The 25,435-nt window shown below is 38.2% G+C and overlaps 1 protein-coding gene across 5 annotated transcripts in view; it reads right to left on the bottom strand.

Moving 5' to 3' along the window:
* Positions 1-18,479, bottom strand: part of plrdgb (PITP-less RdgB-like protein) — a 95,926-nt gene extending 77,447 nt beyond the window's left edge. For all 5 annotated transcript variants that reach the window (XR_014625187.1, XR_014625188.1, XM_084387481.1 and 2 more), the window contains exon 1: positions 18,157-18,479. Coding sequence is in view for 3 of the 5 variants with exons in the window: in XM_084387481.1 (XP_084243607.1) it covers positions 18,157-18,175 (19 nt within the window). In the remaining 2 variants the exon portion in view is untranslated. The remainder of the gene's footprint in view (positions 1-18,156) is intronic.
* Positions 18,480-25,435: the final 6,956 nt, after the last annotated feature.

Here is a 25,435-nt window from a genome sequence, read left to right as displayed (position 1 = left end):
GTCATGACCCACTTTGAAAACAAAGTGGCCATTTGCAGCTCATTCTCATTCAGGCCTGACACAACCAACCACCTAGTCATTTAGAACTTCACTGCTGTCCTTGATTGAAATGGTGTGCGATGAGCACAGACTCAAACTCTTCACCAAGCACTGCACAACTATGTGCCCCATTAAAGAGATAGTTCACCCAAAAATTAAAATTACCCCATGATTTATTCACCCTCAAGCCATCCTAAGAAAGGACATTCTTCTTTCAGACGAATACAATCGGTGTTATATAAAAAAAATTCCTGCTCTTCCAAGCTTTATAATGGCAGTGAATGGCCGTTTATGTTTTGAAGTCCATCAAAGTACAACCATTCATGATAAGGCCCTGGGGGGTTAATAAAGGCTTTCTGAAGCGGAACGATGCATTCGTGTAAGAAAAATATCCATATTTAAAATTTTATCAACTAAAATAACTAGCTTCTGTATGCATCTCTCAGCCTCCCTGGGAAAGTCTATGCCAGGGTACTGGAGAGGAGAATCCGGCCGATAGTAGAACCTCGGATTCAGGAGGAACAGTGTGGTTTTCGTCCCGGTCGTGGAACACTGGACCAGCTCTATACCCTCTACAGGGTGCTGGAGGGCTCATGGGAGTTTGCCCAACCAATCTACATGTGCTTTGTGGATTTGGAGAAGGCATTCGACTGTGTCCCTCGCGGCGGCCTGTGGAGGGTGCTCCGGGAGTATGGGGTCCGGGGCCCTTTGCTAAGGGCTATCCGGTCCCTGTACGACCGGAGCAGGAGCTTGGTTCGTATTGCCAGCAGTAAGTCAGACTTGTTCCCGGTGCGTGTTGGACTCCGGCAGGGCTGCCCTTTGTCGCCGGTTCTGTTCATAATTTTTATGGACAGAATTTCTAGGCGCAGCCAGGGGCCGGAGGGGGTCAGGTTTGGGGACCACACGATTTCATCTCTGCTCTTTGCGGATGATGTTGTCGTGTTGGCCTCATCAGACCAGGACCTCCAGCATGCACTGGGACGGTTTGCAGCCGAGTGTGAAGCGGCTGGGATGAGAATCAGCACCTCCAAATCCGAGGCCATGGTTCTCAGTCGGAAAAGGGTGGTTTGCCCGCTTCAGGTTGGTGGAGAGCTCCTGCCTCAAGTGGAGGAGTTCAAGTATCTTGGGGTCTTGTTCACGAGTGAGGGAAGGATGGAACGGGAGATTGACAGGCGGATCGGTGCAGCTTCTGCAGTAATGCGGTCGATGTACCGGTCTGTCGTGGTGAAGAAGGAGCTGAGCCACAAGGCGAAGCTCTCGATTTACCAGTCAATCTACGTTCCTACTCTCACCTATGGTCATGAGCTGTGGGTCATGACCGAAAGGACAAGATCCCGGATACAAGCGGCCGAAATGAGCTTTCTCCGCAGGGTGGCTGGGCGATCCCTTAGAGATAGGATGAGAAGCTCGGTCACTCGGGAGGAGCTCAGAGTAGAGCCGCTGCTCCTCCACATCGAGAGGGGTCAGTTGAGGTGGCTCGGGCATCTTTTCCGGATGCCTCCTGGACGCCTTCCCGGGAAGGTGTTCCGGGCATGTCCCACCGGGAGGAGACCCCGGGGAAGACCTAGGACACGCTGGAGAGACTATGTCTCCCGGCTGGCCTGGGAACGCCTCGGTGTCCCCCCGGAAGAGCTGGAGGAAGTGTCTAGGGAGAGGGAAGTCTGGGCATCCCTGCTTAGACTGCTGCCCCCGCGACTCGGCCCCGGATAAGCGGTAGAAGATGGATGGATGGATGTATGCATCTATTTACGGCGAAAGAGTAACCTTTGACATGACGCATGACGCATTGACGAACGCGGAAGCGCAGGATAGAGTAAAACAAAACACCACTCACGAATTAGAAGTCTAAAGCGAGAATTTTTATAGAGAAATGTCGGAGGAGCTTGAGTTTGATGCCCAGCCCTGTTTGTTTGAACCGTGAGAGACGTCAAAGCTTACACTACTCCTTACGTCATACATCGTCAAGTGTTACTCTTTTGGCGTAAGTCGACTTGTGCAGACCGTCTGCCTGTTGCTGCATTGCGCCGGGTGTATGAGAGGGCCCTATATCTTTTGAAATGTGGAAGAAATGTTTGCAACTACGTGCCCCTTTAACCTACTCTTTTCTTAGACATTTTCTGTAATATTTTTCTTTATCATAATCTAGTGGAGATATCCCATCAGACTTAATAATATCAGACAATTAATATTCTTATAAAAAATAATTAAAAATAAATAAACATAAATAATTTAATTAAATTTAATAATTAGACAGGAAAGAACTGGCCCTAGTCCTTGTACATTGGCCCACGTAATGAAATTCAGACAGACAAACAGACAAAATAAAACCACTCAAAACAATGTAGTAATTATCAATAATCTTGTGATAAACACAAGCAATGTCTTTCTTTCCATTTATATAAAATGTTGACACCAATTCTTTGACAACACTTTTCCATAATAAAAGTCTTTGAAGGATTCTGTGTTCAATGTACTATGTGTGGACTTTTGGACAAAAATTTAGATAATCAAGTTTGTACACAGCAAGGGTTAATTGCATCTTAATAATTAATATATTTAAATATATAATTTTTTGTCAAGTTAGTTTGTATTTAAGTCTGAAGTCCTTCAGAAGAACGCACTGCTCCTGTCAGACATGCCACTAAGTGTGCTTGTCAAGCACACAATCGGCTGAGCACAAGGCATTTTCAAGACTGACTTTTATATGGATTTATAATAAATATCTCATCTTTAGTGGTCTTGTGATGACAAAGTAATCTTTTGTAATGTTCTACGCATCAAATTATGCTGCCTTAACTACTGAAGTGTGCTGAAGAGCATCACACCGAATGGGTCAGGTACTTTTTTGTGTCTGATCCAATAATGTCAACTTATCACTTGAAGTTTAATGGTGACTGACTAAGCTTTTCTTCCTCCAAGTAAAGACTTCCCGAGCCAAATCTCTCCTCTTGGTTGAAGGTCATAAAGCTGTTGCCTTCAGCCCAATTAAGCACTTGTTTTCATCCTAGATGACCATCTCTCCTCTGTAGAACACATTATACGACAGCAGTCTGATCCTGCTGCATCAAGCTCAGCAAAACAAAGAAAACAACAATAACATCAAGATGACAGTGGCTATATCCTCGTCAGCCTTATAGCATCTGTCATAAATCCCCTCAAGCACATCCAACTGGTTCCACTATGCCCCGTTTTTATCTTCAGGGAATTATCTTGCATGACACTTCATATCAGGACTCCAATGCACGCTGGTCCAGTAGGCTGCCAGTATGTACTAGACCAGAACTGGTTCTGGTTGGCCAGATCAGGGGTTTTCAAGCTGTGATATGGGGAACCCTGAGGGACAAACTAGGTAAATAAAACAGATAGTTTTGTAAATAAAACAGAATAGAAATACAATAAATCATAAAACTAAAATAAAAAAATTGAAACTATTACCATTTTACTAGTCGAAAATAAATCACAAATCATTGTATTCTATTGACAGATAAGATGTAGTGCCAACATAATAAAAAGTAAATATTTTCCTGATATTTTACAGGTTTAAACGTAAATTATTTTGTTTATAATTATAAAAGAGTCTTTATACATAAAAAAAATACATATGTTCCTTTATGTTGTGGAAGGGGGTCCCTCACAAGGAAATCATCATATGGGAATCACGTTAGTAGAACCATCATGAGATTACCTGTACTTTATAACAGGCATTTCAGTGATGAACATTTTCCAACATTTTGGTAAGCTTGTGTCCATATAGCCTCAATTTCCCTGTTCTTAGCTGACAGGAGTTGAACCCAGAGTGACCTTTTCCTGTTGTAGCCCATCCAATTCAAGGTTTGACATGTTCTGCATTTAGAGGTTTTCATATTCATAGCACTATTGTGGTCCGTGTTTACGTCAGTTACTGTCGCCTTCCTGTCTGCTTGAACAAGTCTGGTCATTTTCCTCTGACCTCTCTCATTAATTTGACCATTTACGTCCAGAGAACTGCTGCTCACTAAACTTTTTTTCTGTTTTCTCATAATTTTCTCTAAACTTATCCTGGGAGATTAACCGTTTCTGAGATACTGTAACCCAACCTCTTGATCATGTTTAATGCATTGGGTTACTTACTGCCGATCAATGTGATAAACAAGTTAGGTCAACAGTAATCTAAAAGTAATCAAAAAAGTATTGCCTAAAAAGTATAATGTAATGGATTATGTTACTAACAACAATTTTTGTCATGTAACTTGGAATCAGTAATGGACTATAATTTCTAGGTTATCTACCCAGCACAGGCTATTCACTACTGTAACACTTAGATTTAGTTTAGTCATTTTATAATGTTTTTGTTAAGAAAGCATCTAATGAGAGAAGAAAAATAATGTAAGTGTTCTTATTTTATTGAACATATGACCTTATGGTAGTCAACTACTACATTATTTTCAGCCCTAAAAGTATTGTTGGAGCGGTCAACCCAATGTCATGAGTTGGCGATTTCATATGAATTCATACAATTTATAGAAAAAATAACACGAAGGTCCAACCCTATAAGTGGGGCATAAGCAGATCATACGAAAATGTATGAAAGATAATGTAAGAACTCATACGAATTTGCCACCAAATTTGGCAAAACATAATAGTTATAAATTGCCATGAGAGTGTGCTGAAATGGTAGTTTGTGGCACTGGAATAATATAATAAATATTAGAGACTACATTTATATTCTTGAAACATTCTTACCACAGCAATTGCATTTATGATAATTACCTAAGCAATTTTCGAACATTTTGGAAATTAGACTATCAGGATGTAGATGTTGATAGCAGTTTAATAAGTCTAGACTGCCTTTTCTGTCTTTTAGAAACATTATACCCTTCCTACAGGCCATTTGCTCCAGAGGTGGCTTGATGAAGATTATTAGACATTAATGAGAGGCTCACTGAGGTACATTCATTAAAGTGGTAGATTTCCGAAGGGGCATTCATCCCGTCTGATGAGGAGTCATTTTCTGTGCACCCACCTGATGTAATGTACTCAGCAAGAATCATGCAGAAAAGATTAGCTAGTCCTTTAATCAAATGAAACCAGGAATCGCAGGAGAAAACAAAAGCACCGTAACGGCTTATACTGTATGTATAAATCAACACAAGACAATACCGGATGAGGAAAAGAACCAAACTTAGGACTTAAATACTAAGGAGATAACAATAAACTAAATAAGACACAGCTGATAATTATAAGTAACCATGAAAACAAACAGGGACATAATCAGCAACCAAGCAAACCTAAACTAAACAGATCCGGGAAACAGGAACTAAGGGAAACAACACCGAACATCAAAATAAGAGTCCATAACCGTGACACTTGAAACAATACTGCTGCTAATTTATGATTATGCAACTTGTCTTTGAGTTTAAAAAATCTTTCAGTCCTTTCAGTGTTATGCACATTGTATACTTACAATACAATTAAATGTTTTGTTAGGGTTTTGACATCATACAGGATACACAACTACAAGCGCGGAATTCACTCTCTATCGCTGTAGTTTACATAATCAGTGAATGTTCAGTTTTAGCTCTCTAACTTGAGGAGCAATTATTTGCATGATCTTACCAATGTCAAGCAATCAGCTAATTGCATGTTTTTTTTTTTTAATTCAAAGATTTAATTAGTATTTTTTTATGGTATACAAGCAGCACAGTTTTAATTGGAGCTTTTACTGCTGAGACACTATTATCTATTACCTTCATCTCGTCTTATTAAAAAAGGTATTACAGTGTACAGTATGATGTCTCTAAGCCCCTTCTCATATACAAACACTCATTCGCCTTCCCCTGTGGGGTTATAATGAAGCGATTCATCTTCTGGTTTGTTTCTCGGAAATATACCCAGGAATAGATGCAAACATAAACAAAAGCCTGGATTTTAATAAGTCTGGGAATTTCAGTGCTTGCAGCAATAATGTATTTGTATGCGCTGGGTCTAAAAGTACAACAAAGAACTGCAGTTCCTCAAAGATTTTTGGCCAAAAGAGAGGATAAAAGACTTCAAAAGCTGTGTACCGACAGATGACTTTCACAGAGCTGCAAACAGGGCTTTGAATAGGTTTACTTTAATAGGTATTGATGGTTATATTGCATAATGTCCTTCATTCTTTGGTCGCGGCAGAAGAATCATGCGGAATAGAGCAACTAAAAGAACAGCGACTCTTAACATCACAACAACTGTCAATGTTAGTAGAATATTAATAGTTTATGGAAATGCAAAGCTTTGATAACTGATCTCTCAAAGAAGTGTTTACCCTTTTCAGGCAATTTCATCTAGAAATGTTTTATGGTTGTGTCTGAATTTTAATCTGGGATTGGATGACATCCAAATTAATTACACACTTTAATGATAAATGATGTGCTTTTTGCTAAGTATCTCTCACTCCCCTCTGTCTCGGACACACCTGTGATTCATTTAACGGTTCTTTGAGGTATACTTGCAGTTGCCTTGAAAACTTCCCTGGCACAGACAAGAGCTGAAAACCAAAATGTTATCCGACCGTCCAATCAACCTTGTCTTCGAACACAGCTCATTTGAAAGACTAAGCTGAGGAAAGAGAATGTTAGGAATGCATTTCCTCTGCTAAAATATCAAACATGCATTAATTTGGATTACATTCCAGGGCAGGATAAAAAGATTGCTAAATTGATCTTTAGAATCAATAGTTATTTCACCAGCTTTGTCCGAAAACAAATGGAATTCAGAAATTGATTGGAATACATCTGAGCCTGTGCAATCAAACCTTTCAAAGCAGATAGCAACATTATGAATTCACAATTCAAAACCATAATTTGCATACCAACTCTCTACCACTTTTCTCTGATTTGGAGGAAAATAATCAACTTTTTCTACAGGGAAGACAACAAAATTATTTCTTTTCTGCAGAGCATGCAGTGTCACATGATCCTTCAGAAATTATTTTAAACAATAATTTCTTATCAATCAATTGATATTATTAACAATTTTTATGGATACCCTGACACTTGAGGAATCTTTGATGAATGGAAAGTTTAAAAACTATGCTTTTATGTCATGGAACACAAAGGGAATTTTTCCAAATAAAAACTTAAACCCTGTCCTCTCACACTCTAAACAAAGACCTGAATGCAGTAATTCATATATTATATTTGTCTATTCCATTTTCTTATAATTTTTAACATATAGGTATGTTGAGTTTATTTTATATTTGACATGTATTTTTGCCTATTCTTAACTTGCCCAGGGCACCGAATGAGCCAGGAACGCCACTATTGCCCCCTCTAACAAAATATGCGCATAATGTCCCTGAATTTGACCATCTATTTAAAACTGACAGAAAGACAGTGTTGACAACCAGCTGTCATGGCAACTCAAGCAGAATTAAGGTTGATGTTAGCGAGAGGGGCAAACAACTGGTCCCAACAAGTGTAAAATGAAAGGTCCATCTCTTCATAAAAAAAAACACCACTCGGAGAACCGTGGGGAGGAGGCATCATAAATCATCCCTAAACCTTGGGTGCTTCTCAATATCCCTCCTTGTTTCCTCGCTCCTGAGGAGGCTTCCTGAGGAGTCATGAGTTCTTCCTATGCGGAAGAGTTTTATCGACTAAACGTGACGCACGTATAAATTCTCCTCCCCCTTCACGTCGGTCATAATAATTTTAATTTATACTTTACCTTTGCAGTTTATATAAACCACACATCTCACATATTTCAACAGGGTATCTTGCTTTATTATTATTTATTATGAATTTCTTAAATAATCAAACTTTAACAACATACGGACAGATCCTTTGAGCTGATTACGCTGTGAAGTGACGCTCGAGTGATCAAGTATTCCAATGTATAAAAAAGCTTTCATTCGATTCCTCCGTCCTCATTTTCCTTCCTTGCATCCTTCCCTTCTCTTTTCACAAAATGCCTTATTTTTTATTAAGCAACAAGAAATTATGAAAGAGTGTGTTGCCACAAAGCTGATAACTGCTTATATCAAAAAAATCTAAAATAAGAACATTGTTTTTGAGATTTCTGGAGGCAGGGACTTCAAAAATAGGATTGGAATACATTCTGTGTGATTATGAGCTAACTTTCATTTATATATGAAAATAGGTTAATTTTATGTGTTGAATAAATAGATATGAAAGGTTTATTATGCAATTCCATGTGATGCATCTAAAATATGCCTCACTACATTTTTTAGTACAAACATGTCATCTATGATTTATCAGAATATATTATGTGGTAATTAATTTCAGCATGTAGGCTAAAATATGACGCCTGAAGAAATTATGTTACATAACCCCTAAATATGCGAATAAGGCACTGCTTGTCACGTTTTGAGTTTGTTTTTGTCGTGTTTATTGTTTACATTTACATTTATTCCTTTAGCAGACGCTTTTATCCAAAGCGACTTACAAATGAGAACAGTAGAGCAGTTAAACTAACAGTAGGACAACAATATGCAAGTGCTATGACCCTTCTCAGTTTAATCTAACGCAGTACATGTTAACTTAAAAAAAAAAATAGAATAGAAGAGAAAGTGTTAGTATTACTGGATCAAGTGTTTGTATTTCTGTTTGATTTAGTTTCCTCGTCATGTTCCAGTTTGTTAATTAGTTATGTTCCCTCAGTTTCACCGCCTTTTTGTTTCTACGGTTACAGATTTATTTTAGTTAGTTAGTTCAGTTATAGGTCCTTGCATTGTTTTAAGTCAGTGTGTTAATTGTTGTGTTTCCTCCATGTTATTCTCTGGTTTAATATTTAGATCCTTGTATTAAATACCTATTTCAGTATCTTCATCGTGTTTCATTACAGCCACCGACCGTGACACCATAATAGCTACAAGAAGTTTTTGTTTTGTGTGTATTGTTGTTATGGACTTTAGGGTAGCTCTGAGGGAATTAATCGAAACAGTGAGTATAAATGAATACATAATTAAACAGATAAGATCAAATTTAATTTCATCATCATCTTCTTCCGCTTATCCGGGGCCGGGTCGCGGGGGCAGCAGTCTAAGCAGAGACGCCCAGACTTCCCTCTCCCTAGACACTTCCTCCAGCTCTTCCAGGGGTATACCGAGGCGTTCCCAGGCCAGCCGTGAGACAAAATCCCTCCAGCGTGTCCTAAGTCTTCCCCGGGTTCTCCTACCGGTGGAACGCGCCCGGGAAGGCGTCCAGGAAGCATCCGGAACAGATGCCCGAGCCACCTCAGCTGGCTCCTCTCGATGTGGAGGAGCAGCGGCTCTACTCTGAGCTCCTCCCGAGTGACCGAGCTTCTCATCCTATCTCTAAGGGATCGCCCAGCCACCCTGCGGAGAAAGTTCATTTTGGCCGCCTGTATCCGGGATCTTGTCCTTTCGGTCATGACCCACAGCTCATGACCATAGGTGAGAGTAGGAACGTAGATTGACTGGTAAATCGAGAGCTTCGCCTTGCAGCTCAGCTCCTTCTTCACCACGACAGACCGGTACATCGACCGCATTACTGCAGAAGCTCACCAATCCGGCTGTCAATCTCCCGTTCCATCCTTCCCTCACTCGTGAACAAGACCCCAAGATACGTGAACTCCTCCACTTGAGGCAGGAACTCTCCACCAACCTGAAGCGGGCAAGACAATTTTATTTGAAAGTCAATTTGGTCTGTTTATTTTGTAGAAGCCACTTTTTTTTTTTTCATATCATTAAGCCCGCTAATGATCAGCTCTAGATGGATACCTGTGTTCAGATAAGCAGATGGTTTCACATCTGGTGAGGGTATCTTGCTACTTTTCAAATGAGGCTTGTAATGGGTGAGCATGATCTCTGCACCTCATGAAATTTCCAGCCAGAAAAATATTCAATACAGTAACACTTCCTTTGACTCTGAGTCCAGTGATGGCGATATTTGAACCTTCATTTTTATCTGACCTCCCTAGTGCTGTTACGCTTTCTTTCCAGTCCTTTAACCGCCCAGATTATTTATTTTTCTCAAGGACTCTCATGAGCGCCTGCAGCAGAGGGCTTTTAGATCCTAGAGGATAACATTATCAGATCCCCTTTGACCATGTAGCACAATCTACACTCGGCTTCAGTCCAATACATCTGGAGAAAAACAAGAGCAAAACTACTACAAAAATACTAGTCAGAAAAAGGCAATGTGACAGAAAACAACAGCTCATTTTGTAAAACATGCTGTAAGCTTACATGTTTTACTCTCTGTCTTGGTGTTACATAAATGAGTGTTAAACTCATTTATAAATACCCACTCATCCTGCCTGTTTTAATTACCAAACATTTTTTAATTTCTCTGGTATTATTAAGAGACACATTTACTGAATGTTTTTTTGTTCCTACTTTTTCCCAGTTGAGGTGATGATTGTCTTAGTGATATAATAAAGGTTTATTAAATTATGTGCCAACATTAGCACTTGATAATAAAGGCATCAGCCACATCATAATATTAAATTAAAAAGATTGTGCTTTACAACAGAAGCGTTATGCCCAATTCAAGCTGAGTCTAAGAAGTTACCGGAGTAACAAGGTAACGTGTGATAGTATTGCTTTTATTATGCTTTTCAATAATAAAAAAAACATACATTTTAGACGTAACATTCCCAGTTACTTTGTCTGTTTTTGCCCCACCAACACAAGAAGTTCCAAACAAAGCAAAAGTTTAAGTGTTGCAACACACATCAGGTGTTGTTTTGTTCCTGAATTATTGAGTGCTTTTGAACAAATCATTTGACTACATAGTTCAATGACATAGTATAAAGACCATTTAGTTCCTGAATGAATCATCGTTTTTTTTTATTTATCAACTCTTAAACACCGCCACTTGTCGCCACCTACTGGTGAAACCATGTAACTGTCACTGAGAAATACCTACCACTACTGCACAGACTGACAATTTGTCTAAGGGGCTGTTTACACAACACCATTCTCAAATAAAAAACTTCAAAGTTAATTTTTGTTCCAAATTTTTGAAACCGGTCTCCGTGTAAACAACAAAAACGCGAATCTCTGAAACCTATGACGTCATGCACATGCGTATTACGTGTTCAATCTATAGTGTTGGCCTGGCAGCAGTCGTTTTCGCGGATCCGTGTGAACAGTGATCATTTTGACAATGGTGTCGTCTGTACGCGGAAAACTTAATGGGAAAACTTATATCGTCTTATATCGCATATCGTTATCGTGTAAACGTACCCTTAAACAAGCAAAGGAGCAGTGTTAGGGGTAATGCATTACAAGTAATGCAAGTTACACAAACAGATTACTTTTTTCAAGTAACTATAAAGTAATGCATTACTTTTAAATTTACAACAAAATATCTGAGTTACTTTTTCAAATAAGTAACGCAATTTACTTTGTTTTCCTATTTATTGACTGACACCTCTCCTTTCCACATGTTGAGATTCAGTATTCCTCAAAATGGATAAAAACAGTTAAATGTAAACTCAGAAGAACATTATGAAAACCTGCAATTATTAAATATATTTTAAATAACAAAACTATGCTTTGTTTTTAATCTCACTTTATTAACCAATGTCTTTGCTGCTGACCTTCGATCATCCAATTGAATCATACTACTAAGCAAAAATGACTTTAGATAAACATCACATTTGTGTTACATTTTTTGTGTGAAAAAAAGCAAAAAGTAAAAAAGATTCTAAGTTGGACTGTTATAACATTACTCTTGGAATGCTGATTTGAATGTTTTTGAACTAACTGTTGTAGATATTTCTACACTGCTAAACTGTCACAGCTGTAACGTAAAAAAAAAAATAACTTACAGTCAACAACTCTCATCAGGTTGTCACGAGCTTGTCATGATTCATCTTAAAGGCAGTTTTCATTCAGTCATTGGATTCCAAGAGTGTTAACTCCTGTTCTTTCCAAATAACAGGCACTTCAAACTATGTTTATTCCATGTATTCCTGCCAAGTTTCTTCTTTCTCAAACTTTGATTGCGACTTTCAAGCATCAATACAGGAGTTCCTCAAGGCTCGTTGTTGAGCCCTTTTACTTTTTTTCCTTGATGGTCAATACTTTTATTTCTCTCACAGCTTTTAACCACGACGGAATTCTTTTTTTTTTTTTTTTGAAAACCTGTCCACAATAGAACTTTGACTGAAGTAATAGTTCATTCTTTTTTTTCTTTAATTCATACATTACTTGTTTTTGACCTTATGTTGGCTACAAGATGAAAGTCTATCTCCCACTGGGCTAAAGCTCTAAAGCTGAATTAATTTCACTAAACATCTTCTCCTTATTAAAATGCATCATACAGAGCCAATGGCAGAATTTGCACAACAAATCCAGAGAACAGCTCTCCTCTGCTGTTAGCATTTTTTAACTATATTGACTATAACTATAAACCACAGGACAAGGGCAGATCTTGACATTGAATCAACACTGCAAACTGAAATTTGTATTTCAGATGTGAGGACATAGCCTATCCTTAAAACATTAAAAATATACAATACACCAGCAACAGGCAGAAACTGAGCTATTTGGCATTAAGTAATATAATAGAGAAATGTAGTCTGGCAGAATACTTACAGGGGGTATACTGGCAGTAGTCTGGATGAATTTGAAGAATCTCTATCTGTATAATGTCTATACAGTTTAATCTCTATAATGTTTATATCTCTATCTCTACTGTGTTTGACCTCTCTGTCTTGGACTATATCTGTCACTTTATTTCTTGCACTTTGTTTCAAGCTTTCTGTTTTTCTCCGCCCCTGTCTTTAGCTTCTTCTTTTTTTCGGCAGATGTGTCCTTGCTTTTATATTTACCTGCTGTCTGCCACATGCAGTTCTGACACAAAGGATCAGTCTCTGATCAGACAGATAGAAGTCCGGATGTGCTGCTTGTCTGGAACCTGCAGTGGACAGGGGTGACTAAATCTATATCACTAGGCTATATCAGTAACACTCAGCCCTGCTGGTGCTCTGAGAAACCAGCTTCCACTGAGGGATTCTTATAAGCTGATGCCCTAAGGCTTCAAATGAGAACCAAGAAATGTAATCCTACAAAAAAAATAGACCTTTAACAGCCCGTGCGGTGTACAGAATTTTGTGAGTTAAAGGGTTAGTTCACCCAAAAATGAAAATTCTGTCATTAATTACTCACCCTCATGTCGTTCCAAACCCGTAAGACTTTCATTCATCTTCAGAACACACATGAAGATCTTTTTGATGAAATCTGAGAGCTTTCTATCACTCCATTGACAGCTGCGCAACTACCAATTTAATGCTTCAAAAAGTTCATAAAGAGATAAAAACCTAATCCATATGAATCAAGCGGTTTAGTCAAAGTTTTCTGAACAGACTCGATTGCTTCATTTGATGAACAGATTGAATTTAGGCTTTTATTCACATTTAAACTTTGATCAGCGAACATAAACAGAAGCTCCACCGAACCTGCTTGACGCACAAGAACAAACCTCATCAGTTCTTGCAGAAGCTCAAACATGCTGCGTAACACGAGAATGAACCTCACTGGTTCTTGCAGAAGCTCAAACATGATGCGTAACACGAGAATGAACCTCATTGGTTCCTGCTGAAGCTCAAACATGATGCGTAACACGAGAATGAACCTCATTGGTTCCTGCTGAAGCTCAAACCTGATGCGTAACACGAGAATGAACCTCATTGGTTCCTGCTGAAGCTCAAACATGATGCGTAACACGAGAATGAACCTCATTGGTTCCTGCTGAAGCTCAAACATGATGCGTAACACGAGAATGAACCTCATTGGTTCCTGCTGAAGCTCAAACATGATGTGTAACACGAGAATGAACCTCATTGGTTCCTGCTGAAGCTCAAACATGATGCGTAACACGAGAATGAACCTCATTGGTTCCTGCTGATGCTCAAACATGATGCGTAACACGAGAATGAACCTCATTGGTTCTTGCTGATGCTCAAACATGATGCGTAACACGAGAATGAACCTCATTGGTTCCTGCTGAAGCTCAAACAAGATGTGTAACACATGAGAATGAACCTCTGGTTCCTGCTGAAGCTCAAACATGCTGATTAACACGAGAATGAACCTCATTGGTTCTTGCAGAAGCTCAAACATTAGAGATGCACCGATTGCAATTTTCTTGGCCGATTCCGATTTCCGATTTTTCATTGAGTTTGACCTGCCGATACCGATTTTTACCGATTCCGATTTCATTTTTTCTAACCACTTTACAGCACACACAAATATTTATTTTCTATCTTGTCTTGAATAGAACATTTTGCATAGAACTTAGAAATTTTTTGAACAGATAATCGCTATAAAATGCAACTATATAAATTACTCCTGGTGTGGGAAATTAAAAGTTAATTAAAATTAAACTAAAAGAAAGCTTCTACTGTATATTCTGACTAGTTTACTCTTTTTTTTTTATAAAACACCATATAGTACTTTTACCCAAACTGAATAATAAAAACAAGTTTATATGGGTAAATTTTCTAGATCACGTGAAAATCGGCCAATTCCGGTCACCAGCCGATCAATCGGTGCATCTCTATCAAACATGATGCGTAACACGAGAATGAACCTCATTGGTTCCTGCTGAAGCTCAAACATGCTGTGTAACACAAGAGCTGAAGCTCAAACGTGCTGCGTAACACAATAATGAACCTCATTGGTTCTTGCTAAAGCTCAAACGTGCTGCATAACACATGAGAATGAACCTCATTGGTTCTTGCAGAAGCTCAAACGTGCTGCGTAACAACACATGAGAATGAACCTCGAAATAACAGTAATTACGACATTAAATTTTGCTCTTGTTTCTCACACAAAGCTACTGTCTAAGCCTAGTTTCAAAATATTTGTAACATTTATGGTGCTTTTATTGTGAAATTTGTTTAATGTGAATGTACATCTGTTGCTTTTTTATACTGTTGTGGAGCTGTTAGGGTTATGAATTTAACGGACAGAAATGTTTCTGTTATTTAAACACATGAAAGAAATCACCAGACTTTGATTACATTTGTACGACCATTTTCCCAGTCTGTGCAACTGTGAAATTGAAAAATTGTAATTTTACATGATGTGCTGCCATTTTCTTTTGTACATGGAAAACGACAAAAGCCATAGACTCCAGAGCATAGACTGTAAAAAATAGCTCCAGAGGCGGAAAAACCAGCATGACTAATTTACTTGCAGAACCCGCTGAACAGCGCAGGGCAGGCCGCTTTCGACCGCATGACCCAGTCCAATTTGAACAGAGCTATGTGAAATGTGTTGTGAGCTTACATTGGAACCCCAAATGACTCTGTGCTTAAGGTGGTTGATTTCATATTAAAGTTGACATTCACTGGAGTGGAAAAACATACTTAAGGACTAGCAAAAAAATGTGAAAAAGTGTCGACGTTACTATAATCCATAAAATGCCATTATTTAATGCAGCAACAACAATGGTATTTTGGCGGAGACGTTGCACATTCATAGTAAATATCATTATATTGTTAATATTTTATATAAAAGAATTGAGGAAATACAATGTATTTTTATTATACCATATTACAATATACTGTACCATATTAGATGTCAGAAGAGATTTTTTAAATTGCGCATGCTTATTTCCCCCATTTTCCCATTAGATTACAATTACCGTCATCTAACACATAAGGTTATTTTTAAATAGTAAATATTTAATAAGCAAATCTCAAACTATTATCCATTTGTCATACTGTACATTATAATGTTGTGATGCCTAAATTCACTTGAAGCATTTAAAATTTGTCATTTGAAATATTTATTTAGGTTTGTTTGATTTATTTTTTAATATATTAAGAGAAAATAGCATAGAATTGTAATATTGGGCATTTATTGGTTGTCAGCCATAACATAACATTCTTTGACAGAATCCTAAGAACTAAGGTTACAGTGTCATTGTAGTGCCAGATTTTCCCCATTGACTCTTTCTCCATTTATCTTTCCATCTCACAGTCGTTTAAAGCAATTACATGCAATTTTACCAACAATTAGAACTAAATTACATTTCTCTGTAAACTTATGTGATGTGGTTTAACTTTGTGGGTAGTGAAGAGAGAGTAAGGAAAAAAGACAGACAAGTTGGTTTAACACCTGAACATGAAGAATATGTAAAGTAAACTTCGCATGAAAATAAACTGTGTTTTGCTTTCAGAAAGGCGACACCCATTCTGGAAAAGGGCAAGAATCTCATATTAATTAACCATATGATAATGATTATCCATATTCAGATTGCTTTTGTTTTACAGCATCACAAGGATTTCTGTCAATGCTTCTCTGACAAAACAGTACAAAAACATCAGACAAAACAGCTGTCCAATCCAGTGTCTGTGGCTGAGCCAGTGCAACCATAACCAGAGAAACAAGAGCATCACTCACAGGGCACAACAGTGCCTTTGTGTTTGTAATTACTGTATGTCTGATCAGACATGTACTGAGTGAGGCTCAATAAGACAGAGACACGGGTTAATTGAGGCTATTGAAACACATCAGATGAGACAGCGAGGGCTGTTTGATGTACTTGAAACACATTTTGAGACAGAGTGTCGCATAGTTAGCTGAGGGAAACTGGATTGAAATTTCCTTTGCTTTGCACTCTGCTGCCAATCAAATCAAGCAACATTACATGACCCTAATTGTGACCCAATAATTGTCCCTAAATACATTGAGATTTCCTCATTTCTCACTTGTGTATTAGATGGATTAAAAAATATAGCGTGTATGGGGCCACACACTTTTCTTTGTGAAATTATGGCCACACAAATTTGGGTTTAATAACATCTACTGTACTGTGGTAAAATTTAATGAACACATTTTCATGGTAACCATATGAACAGCGTTGCATTTATGTCACTGAATGGGTAAAAGTATAAAATGAAAAACTGCATGAAAAAGCATTGTCCATGTGACACATGGTCTTTAAAAACACGCACATGCCTCACTATTGGGAAACTTTTGTTGTGGAAGAATGTGAAAATGTCCACAAATAAGTATTTTCACATTGTCAAAAGATTCTATTAATGTTACAGTAAACAAAAAACACAGGCAGATAACCAAAAAAAATTATGAATAGAAATAATATTAAAATCTTCTTTGATATCTTAAAATGTACTGATGACTACCAGAATAATACAGATGGTGCACTAAAAAAGGGCACATAATCTTGCACACAAAGATAATGCAAAAATAATGCAATAAGGGAAAAAAAATATTATCAGATCATTTTTTACTGTTTTTTTTAAGTTGATATAATGATACTGTTTGTTGTTTTGAATATAATTTGTCACTATAAATGATGTGGTAATTCGTAATATTTCCATAACATATCCATAAACCTCAATTTCTACACTGGTTTAAAATAATATTAAATCTATTTTTCTGTTAACATAATAACATGTTCCATACCATATAAACTTGCAGTTTTCACTGTATCATTTTTATATTAGTTTTCCAGTTAAATTGTTGTTATTTATTTACAGTGCATACCTATTCTTTTTATAAAAATAAAAAAAAAAGCCATTTATGATATCCTGTAAATTATATTAAGGCTGTAAATACTGACAGTGTCAGTGTGGACCATGACAGATAAAAAAAAAAAAAGGAAAAACATGATATTTCACTCCTCACTCGAGACAGAGCGTAACCACATCACACCCCTGATACATGAACATTTCAAATGATAGGCTACTCATAAACTTTTGAGAAGCTTCATTTGGTAGCTTATGTCTCCAAAGCTAGACATTAGACTATAGTGGGCGTGAGCAGATTCACCGGAAACATGCACACGTATCAAAATAATGTGAAAAACAGCATAATAATAATGTGATGAAAGCATTATTCACATAAACTAATTCATTTCGCTATAAACAGTCAATAACCTGAATCCATTTAGTTTTAATTACAAATATCCTAAATCATATTGACAAATAAATCACATGTGTAGGCTAACAATGCCTGAACACTTAATTTTGGCTGTTATTCACTGAGATTTTATAAATATCCAGCTGTGTCAGTGAGTCAAAGAGCGCGTGCTGGCTCATCGATGACCGTCTGAGATGACATGCATTTCAACAGAAGGCTAATTTCATATCCGCGTCGCGGAGGCATTCGCACGAGAAGATGAATGAACTTACCTCGCGTTTCTTTTGCCATCCTACCCCTCTATGTAAGCGTGTGTGTGGTAGTTCTGAGTCAATTCCTCTTTCTCAAACCGACAGTCTACGCATATTCTCGGGGACCTACCTGCTCGCACAGGTGACCTAACATTAGTTACCAGCTACACCGAATAAATGCCAATAAAGTGCAGTCCATTGTTCTAACCGGACGCTTCTATCAGTCTCCGATGTCAGAATTAAATCTCCAGAATCGCGCCAAAAGTGATACAGCTGAGAACTACTATGACGCATCAATCGGAAAGTAGCCTATCCTGTCACACGAACGCATCTCTGACGAGTGTGCACGAGCCTCGCACTATGAGCATCATGAATGATGCTGTCTGGGAAGGATCTGCCGTATGTGCGTGTATGTTCACTGTGCATGTTATTATTAAGACGGGGGAAGCAGTCCGCACGGATTCCTGGATGCCCATGCCAGTTAATTATTAATCACTTAAAGGCTTCATAAGTTCCCTAAAATCATCTCACGAAACCCCCAGCGTCTCATGCCAGCTGTATGAAATCTAATTAGACTAACTGGGACATCAGGGAACACATTCGCATAGAATTGTTCAAATAATCTAATATACAATGTGCAAATTATGCCATGATTTTCAGGAGGGACCTAAACGTCAGTTAATAGCCTATCTAAATGTTAAACATTAAAGTCTTTGTCATAGACTTGACGAATCTATAATAAGTCAAGGCACAACATTTCTTTTAAGAAAGACATGAGAGTTTGAAACAACACTAACTAACAAAATTATGAAAACCCTTTCAGTTTTTATGTTGTTTATATGTCTAAGGTGTTTTAATAGACTATGCTTTAAGACAGACCAGTGCAAATTCATAAGTCCACACTATTGCTGAGTATTTTCTCCTTAAAACTGCAATGAACCAAAAGGCAGTCTCAAAAACGCAGTTTGAAATCGCTGGTGTTTCTGACGTCACAAACTACCTTGTAACCATTCTCGTCACGAGGGGGGCGGGCTTTAGCAGATAATTAAAGGGGTCATATAATGGTACATGCACTTTTACAAGTTGATTGTACTGAAATGTGTGTTGGCAGTGCCTGTACACAACCATCATAAAATGCTAAAAATCCATCCAGTGTTTTTTTTTTTAAATCTTCTTATATGTTTTCCCCCATCTCAAATCAAGCCGCTCGACCGTGTGACGTCATATGGTCGGACGCCCCTCCCACGATTGTTGATAGACAGCAGCGTTTCAACACAGACCCGCCCTCGCTCGTGAGCGAGCTGTCAATCATAGTCCGCGCGGACCGGCGCAGTCATTGTTGATACGCTGGAGCACTGTCTATGAGCAGAATGGCATCTAATGGCGCTTTTCCATTACCAGTACCAGCTCGACTCGACTCGCCTCGACTCAGCTCGACTCGGCTCGCTTTTCGCTCCGTTTTCCATTGCAGATAGTACCTCCACAATAGTACCTGGACGTCATAGCGACGCCACAGGAAACTGCCGTGACTTAATCTTTTACGCGAGACGCGCGAGACACACCCGCTACCCACACACACACAGGGCAAAGGAGGAAATCGAGTGTATGCTGTTTTTGGATGTTTTTGTTTTTGTTTTTGCTGTTTTTTATTCAGGATACTCCGTCTGGCGCGTGCAATGATGACGCAGTGAATAGTGACGATTCTCTCTGACCAATCAGCAGTCTGCCGTGTTTTCACGTCACATTTTAGTATCGCCTCAGCTCGCCTCAGCCCACTTAGAACCTTGCCGGAGGTGGTACGAAAAAAAGTACCTGGAAGCAGGTACAGGTACAACTTTTACACAGTGGAAAACCAAACAGAGCCGAGTCGAGTCGAGCCGAGGCGAGCTGGTACTGTGTAGCGGAAAAGCGCCATAAGCGATTGTGGTGTTCTGTTCTTGGGTGTAATAACAAACACAGCAGTCTTTTTGATGTTCCTATATCCGAACCGCTGAAGACGCAGTGGCTGAGTTTGTTTTCGAAGGGAATATTCCCCACGATCAACGTCAATGCTTTCATGTTTGCGCAAATCATTTCACCAGACTGCTTTATAAACGAGGTCAGTATAAAGCTGGTTTTGCTAAGAAGCTGCTCCTGAAAAAAGGATCGGTACCAACTATTCGTGTTCTTGCTGCACCTCCAGAAGAACTGAAGTGAGTGTAACGTTCTATTAACCTTTATATTAATATTTATATTAATCTTTGCAAATCGCTTGCACGCTTCACGATGAATGCGGCTGAGGTTTACACTCAGGGTACATTACGGCATGTTTTCTATGTACGACGTTCTCAATATAATTCATAATCCCACGTTTATAATGAACAACGCGTTATGGTTATTGTGTTATTGTGTAACAAACGGTGTACGCACAGAACAGAGGGGCGGGGTGAGCAAAGCTCATTATCATTTAAAGACACATGCACTTAAACGGCGTGCTGAAAACAGAGCTGTTTTTGACCAGGTAAAATTTGTGTTTTCTTACAATACTAATGAGCATTTTTAATTTAAGTATATTACAAACTTTTAATTTAGACCCTAAAGAATCATATTAGCTTGTACAAAAATGGCATTATATGACCCCTTTAACTAAAGCAGGAGAGTCTCAAGAGAAGTCAGGTTATCCTAGTATATTTTTCTGTTGATATGAAAAATTGGGTAAATTTAGCAATAAAGCAAGTGAATTATGTATCGATGGACATTACTGTTATGATGAAATATGCCTTTCTCCACTGACATTCTAAGTTGTTCAAAGCGTTTCTAAGGATGCTGATTTTAAAAGGGCTGTCAGACTCTGAGATGGCGAATGGGAACATATGGTTCATGTAACATTAGCAACACATTATTGGCTGTTTGATAAAGTAGTCAAGCAAAAGGCTAATCATATTAATTACCGCTATGTGTCCGACGTTGTAGAGAGCGATACATAAAACTCATTATCATTCTGATACATCGACTTGTGGAGGAGCCTGTATGAGTGAGTGGAGGTGGGGCTTAGTTACATTCAAGCTATTTTTAAGGCATGAATAAAATAATTCCACTGGAAAGAAAAACGTTTAAATATGCCATTTTGGTGATCAAAATGAGTTTTAAGGGACAAAATGATTGACTACAGGAGGGCTTAAGGTTTTCTCATACATTTTATATTCTTCCATGTTCTTATGTTTCTGAAGAACTAAGTGGCTCTTTTAGCACTATTTTTCAGCACATAAATGTACAGCAGTGGCACAACAAGAGAGAAAATGCAAGAAAAAAACTCCATGGCAACAGTAGTTCCACAAATGCCTCTTGCAAGTGTGAAATACTGACATAAACAGGTCAGTTTTGGTGCTTTGGGGAAATACACAGTATGTCTTTGGTCAAATGCAGGAAAAATCTGAAATAACCCCAGCTAAGCATCAATATGAATAATAATTGATGGCTGTGTTCCTATTTACAGGTAGCAGTTACACCTGCCTGGTCATCTGTTTCGAACTCACAGCTGGGTAGTTTCTATTGGTGAGTTGCTGTAAATCTATAATCTAATAATCCCATGTAAACTAACAGTATTGTCTCTAAATCGAGTCCCTTGAAAGTCATGTAGGACATTGCATCCAGATCTAGGCTGCATGCCGCCGGGACTTCTTGTAACGTGTTTATCGATGAGCAATGAAAGCAACACTTTTTACAGCTGGGTTGCGGAATGGATTATAACTTTGTGCTTTGTTGTTAGGGTTATTTTTAGTGGGTAATTTTTTCATGCTGCCATGGTAAAAGTGGGTATCTGGGCCATCTTCCCTCCTGTGTAACAGCCCGTTTGAATGGGGAGGTTTGGTTGAAAGAGGTTTAACAGCGGGTCAGATAATGGTGTTTCATCTGCTTCTGTGAGTCACCCAGGCTGAAATTTCACAAATGAGTTTTTATCACACAGAGTGAACAACCTTCAATTTTATTCATACTTCAATAGCCTTATTAATTAATCTGATCTGCTTTTCCACTCTCTGATTCGCCACTTTTTGTAACACGACTGTCTATTGACTCTCTATTGAGTTTCTGTAAAGCCAAAACACTGTGTACATAACAGTCAGAAAATGTTAGACTAAATTTGCAATAATAATAATAATTATGCATACATCAGTCTTTTGCTGTAATTGACTGATCACAACATGAAACACATTTTTATTGCATTTACTATCTTTAAAACATTTCTGTTCACTTTTTGTTTTAATAATAAAAAAAAAAGTTTAGGGCCAAACAAAGGATATAAATATATAATTAAATATGATAATATAACTGCATTTAAATATAAATTGCATTATAATGAGTAATTTAAATAAAATAAAATAATGGTATTTAGTACTTCAGACCTGTTCTATATAATAATGTATTATCTTCAGCAAATTATTCTATCATTAACATATGAAATATCAAGTCAGCATAAGTTGTTTAAATATTACATTTGAAATAACAACAGACAACCATTTCTTGCTGTACTTGATTTCCCAGCAAAATGTGCATCACGAAATGCAGACATTTTGGAAATTATATTAAAAGTCCTCCTACTTCCTGCAAAGAGCCACCATGGAGCAGAAGTTATGTAATAAATAGATTGTATACAATTTTCAGGAAATTATTGGTCACGTTAGTGATGTCGAGGCTATCAAGTATGATACTTCTGGCTCAACTGATGGTGTGAGCTTGGGACGGGACTATCTGTTTGTGGTGGCACAAAAATCCTATACTTCACCATTGGTTGCGAATTGAATCCTGATTCTTGTCTTCCTCCCACACATCCATGCAAGCAGAGAGAAGTTGAGAGTTGCCTATAATGGAAAAAAAAAAACTCAAGAATGATATATTCTTTCTATTTATTCTTTACACTCTTAAAAGCAGTAAGAAGTGTGAGTCTCAGGATGTTACGGCGGTGGAGAGTTGTTTTCTTTCTCTCAACACGCACTGTGTTAATGTCTGAGACAATATGCATAATCAATTAGATCATCCTGTTCCTTGTGGCAACACGAATTTTAAATGATTCATTCCGAAAGACATAAACACATACATGTCTACACACTCACACGGCCCTGAATTATTTCTAAAGGAAGTGTTGCCTATTTAAGCTCCAAATATATCACATCAATCACATGTAGGCTTTAAAACAACTTTATATAGGTGCAAATGCCTCTCATACACAAAATATCTCCTATTTAATATGACATTCGTCAAATTTGATCTAACATAATCAGTTCAATATTGTCTGAAGACTATGGGCAATTTAATGTATGAATCATTCATCTCACTGTTTCAGGAGGTGTTGTTCCCTTCTCCATTGCCATAGTCTCTGGAAACATGAACCCTGCAGCCTCCACACAGTATCTTTTCATCAGCCTCATTTTCACACCCAGTTCATTTCTCCATATAACACTTATCAGTGCCAATTTAGATCAATATTACATATCAACAGTGAATGGTTGCTGGAACAAATGTCCAACCTTCAGACAATAATAATAATTAATAATAATTCGTTACATTTATATAGCGCTTTTTCTGAGACCTCAAAGCACTTTACATATGGAAGGGGGGAATCTCCTCAACCACCACCAATGTGCAGCATCCGCTTGGATGATGCGACGGCAGCCATATTGCACCAGAACGCCCACCACACACCAGCTTACTGGTGGAGAGGAGACAGAGTGATGAAGCCAATCAGTATATGGGGATGATTAGGAGGCCATGATGGACAGAGGCCAAGGGGCAAATTTGGCCAGGATGCCGGGGTTACACCCCTACTCTTTTTCGAAGGACATCCTGGGATTTTTAATGACCACAGAGAGTCAGGACCTCGGTTTTACGTCTCATCCGAAGGACGGAAGGACAAGCAGCAGAACCCATTGAAACCTTTTAAAAAAAACTACTTTAGCAAGAAAACTATATTATTTTTATCATTAGGTTATTTTATTATGCTTTTTTAATCTTTGTTTTATTATTAGAATTTTTTAATTTGTTATTTATTTTTTTGTTTTATTATCAGAATTTATATATATATATACATATAATGTATTTGTTTTTTGTAGTTTATATAAAATATATAGCCTTCATGTGTACTTGACTATATTTAAAGACACCATGAAACGAGAGTTGCAATAGTCTTTTCTTCCCAATTGTGATGTATATCCAGTGTGATCTCATGAGAATACTTGTGTATTTTTACATAAAGTGTAGCTACATTTAGTACATTTACTTACGTTTTCATACACACTGAAACGTATAATAACGACGTATTGACAGCACTAAAACGTAAATTATTTATGTACAAACAATTTTACCATTATTGTCAAAATAGCTGGCAACAAAAGTGAGTACATCCTAAGTGAACATGTCAAAACTGTGTCCAAAGTGTCAATATTTTGTGCGAGCACCATTGTTATCTAGCACTGCCTTAATCCTCCTGGCCATGGAGTTCACCAGAGCTTCACATGTTGTTGCTGGGATCCTCTTCCACTCCTCCATAATGACATCATGAAGCTGCTGGATGTTAGACACATGGTGCTTCTCCACCTTCCACTTGAGGAAGCCCCACAGGTGCTCAATAGGGTTCAGGTCTGGAGACGTGCTTGGCCACTCCGTCACCTTCAGCTTCCTCAGCAAGGCAGTTGTCATCTTGGCGGTGTGTTTGGGGTGGTTATCATGCCGTTCGGCCCAGTTTCTGAAGGGAGGGCATCATGTTCTGCTTCAGAATGTCACTGTACATGTTGGAATCCATGTTTCCCTCTATGAAGCGCAGCTCCCCAGTACCAGCAGCACTCATGCAGCCCCAGACCATGATGCTATATACCACCACCATGCTCGACTGTAGGCAAGACACAATTTTCTTGGAACACCTCATCAGGGTGCCGCCACACAAGTTTATCTTAGTCTCATCAGGCCACAGGACATGGTTCCAGTAATTCATGCTCTTGGACAGGTTGCTTTCAGCAAACTGTTTGCGGGCTTTCTTGCGAGCCAGCATCAGACGACCGACTTGTTGCAGTGTGCGGTGTATTGTTTGAGCACTGACAAGTTGACCTTCCGCTTCTGCAACCTCTAAAGCAATGCTGGCACGATCATGCGTCTGTTTTTTTAAGCCAGCTTCTGCACCTGACTCACTCTAAAATCTATCCAAGTTTCATTTCTATAGTATTTTCCATTGAGAAGATATACTAAAATGTTTGCTGAAATGTGAGGGGTGTATACAATTACTATATTATTTTTTATATTGTAATAATTTCAAATTTGATCTCCAAATTAA

The sequence above is a fragment of the Rutilus rutilus genome, assembly GCF_951802725.1.
Source record: "Rutilus rutilus genome assembly, chromosome: 18".
NCBI lineage: Eukaryota > Metazoa > Chordata > Actinopteri > Cypriniformes > Leuciscidae > Rutilus > Rutilus rutilus.
Note: the sequence above shows the minus strand (reverse complement) of the source record. Positions and strands in the feature narration are given on the sequence as shown.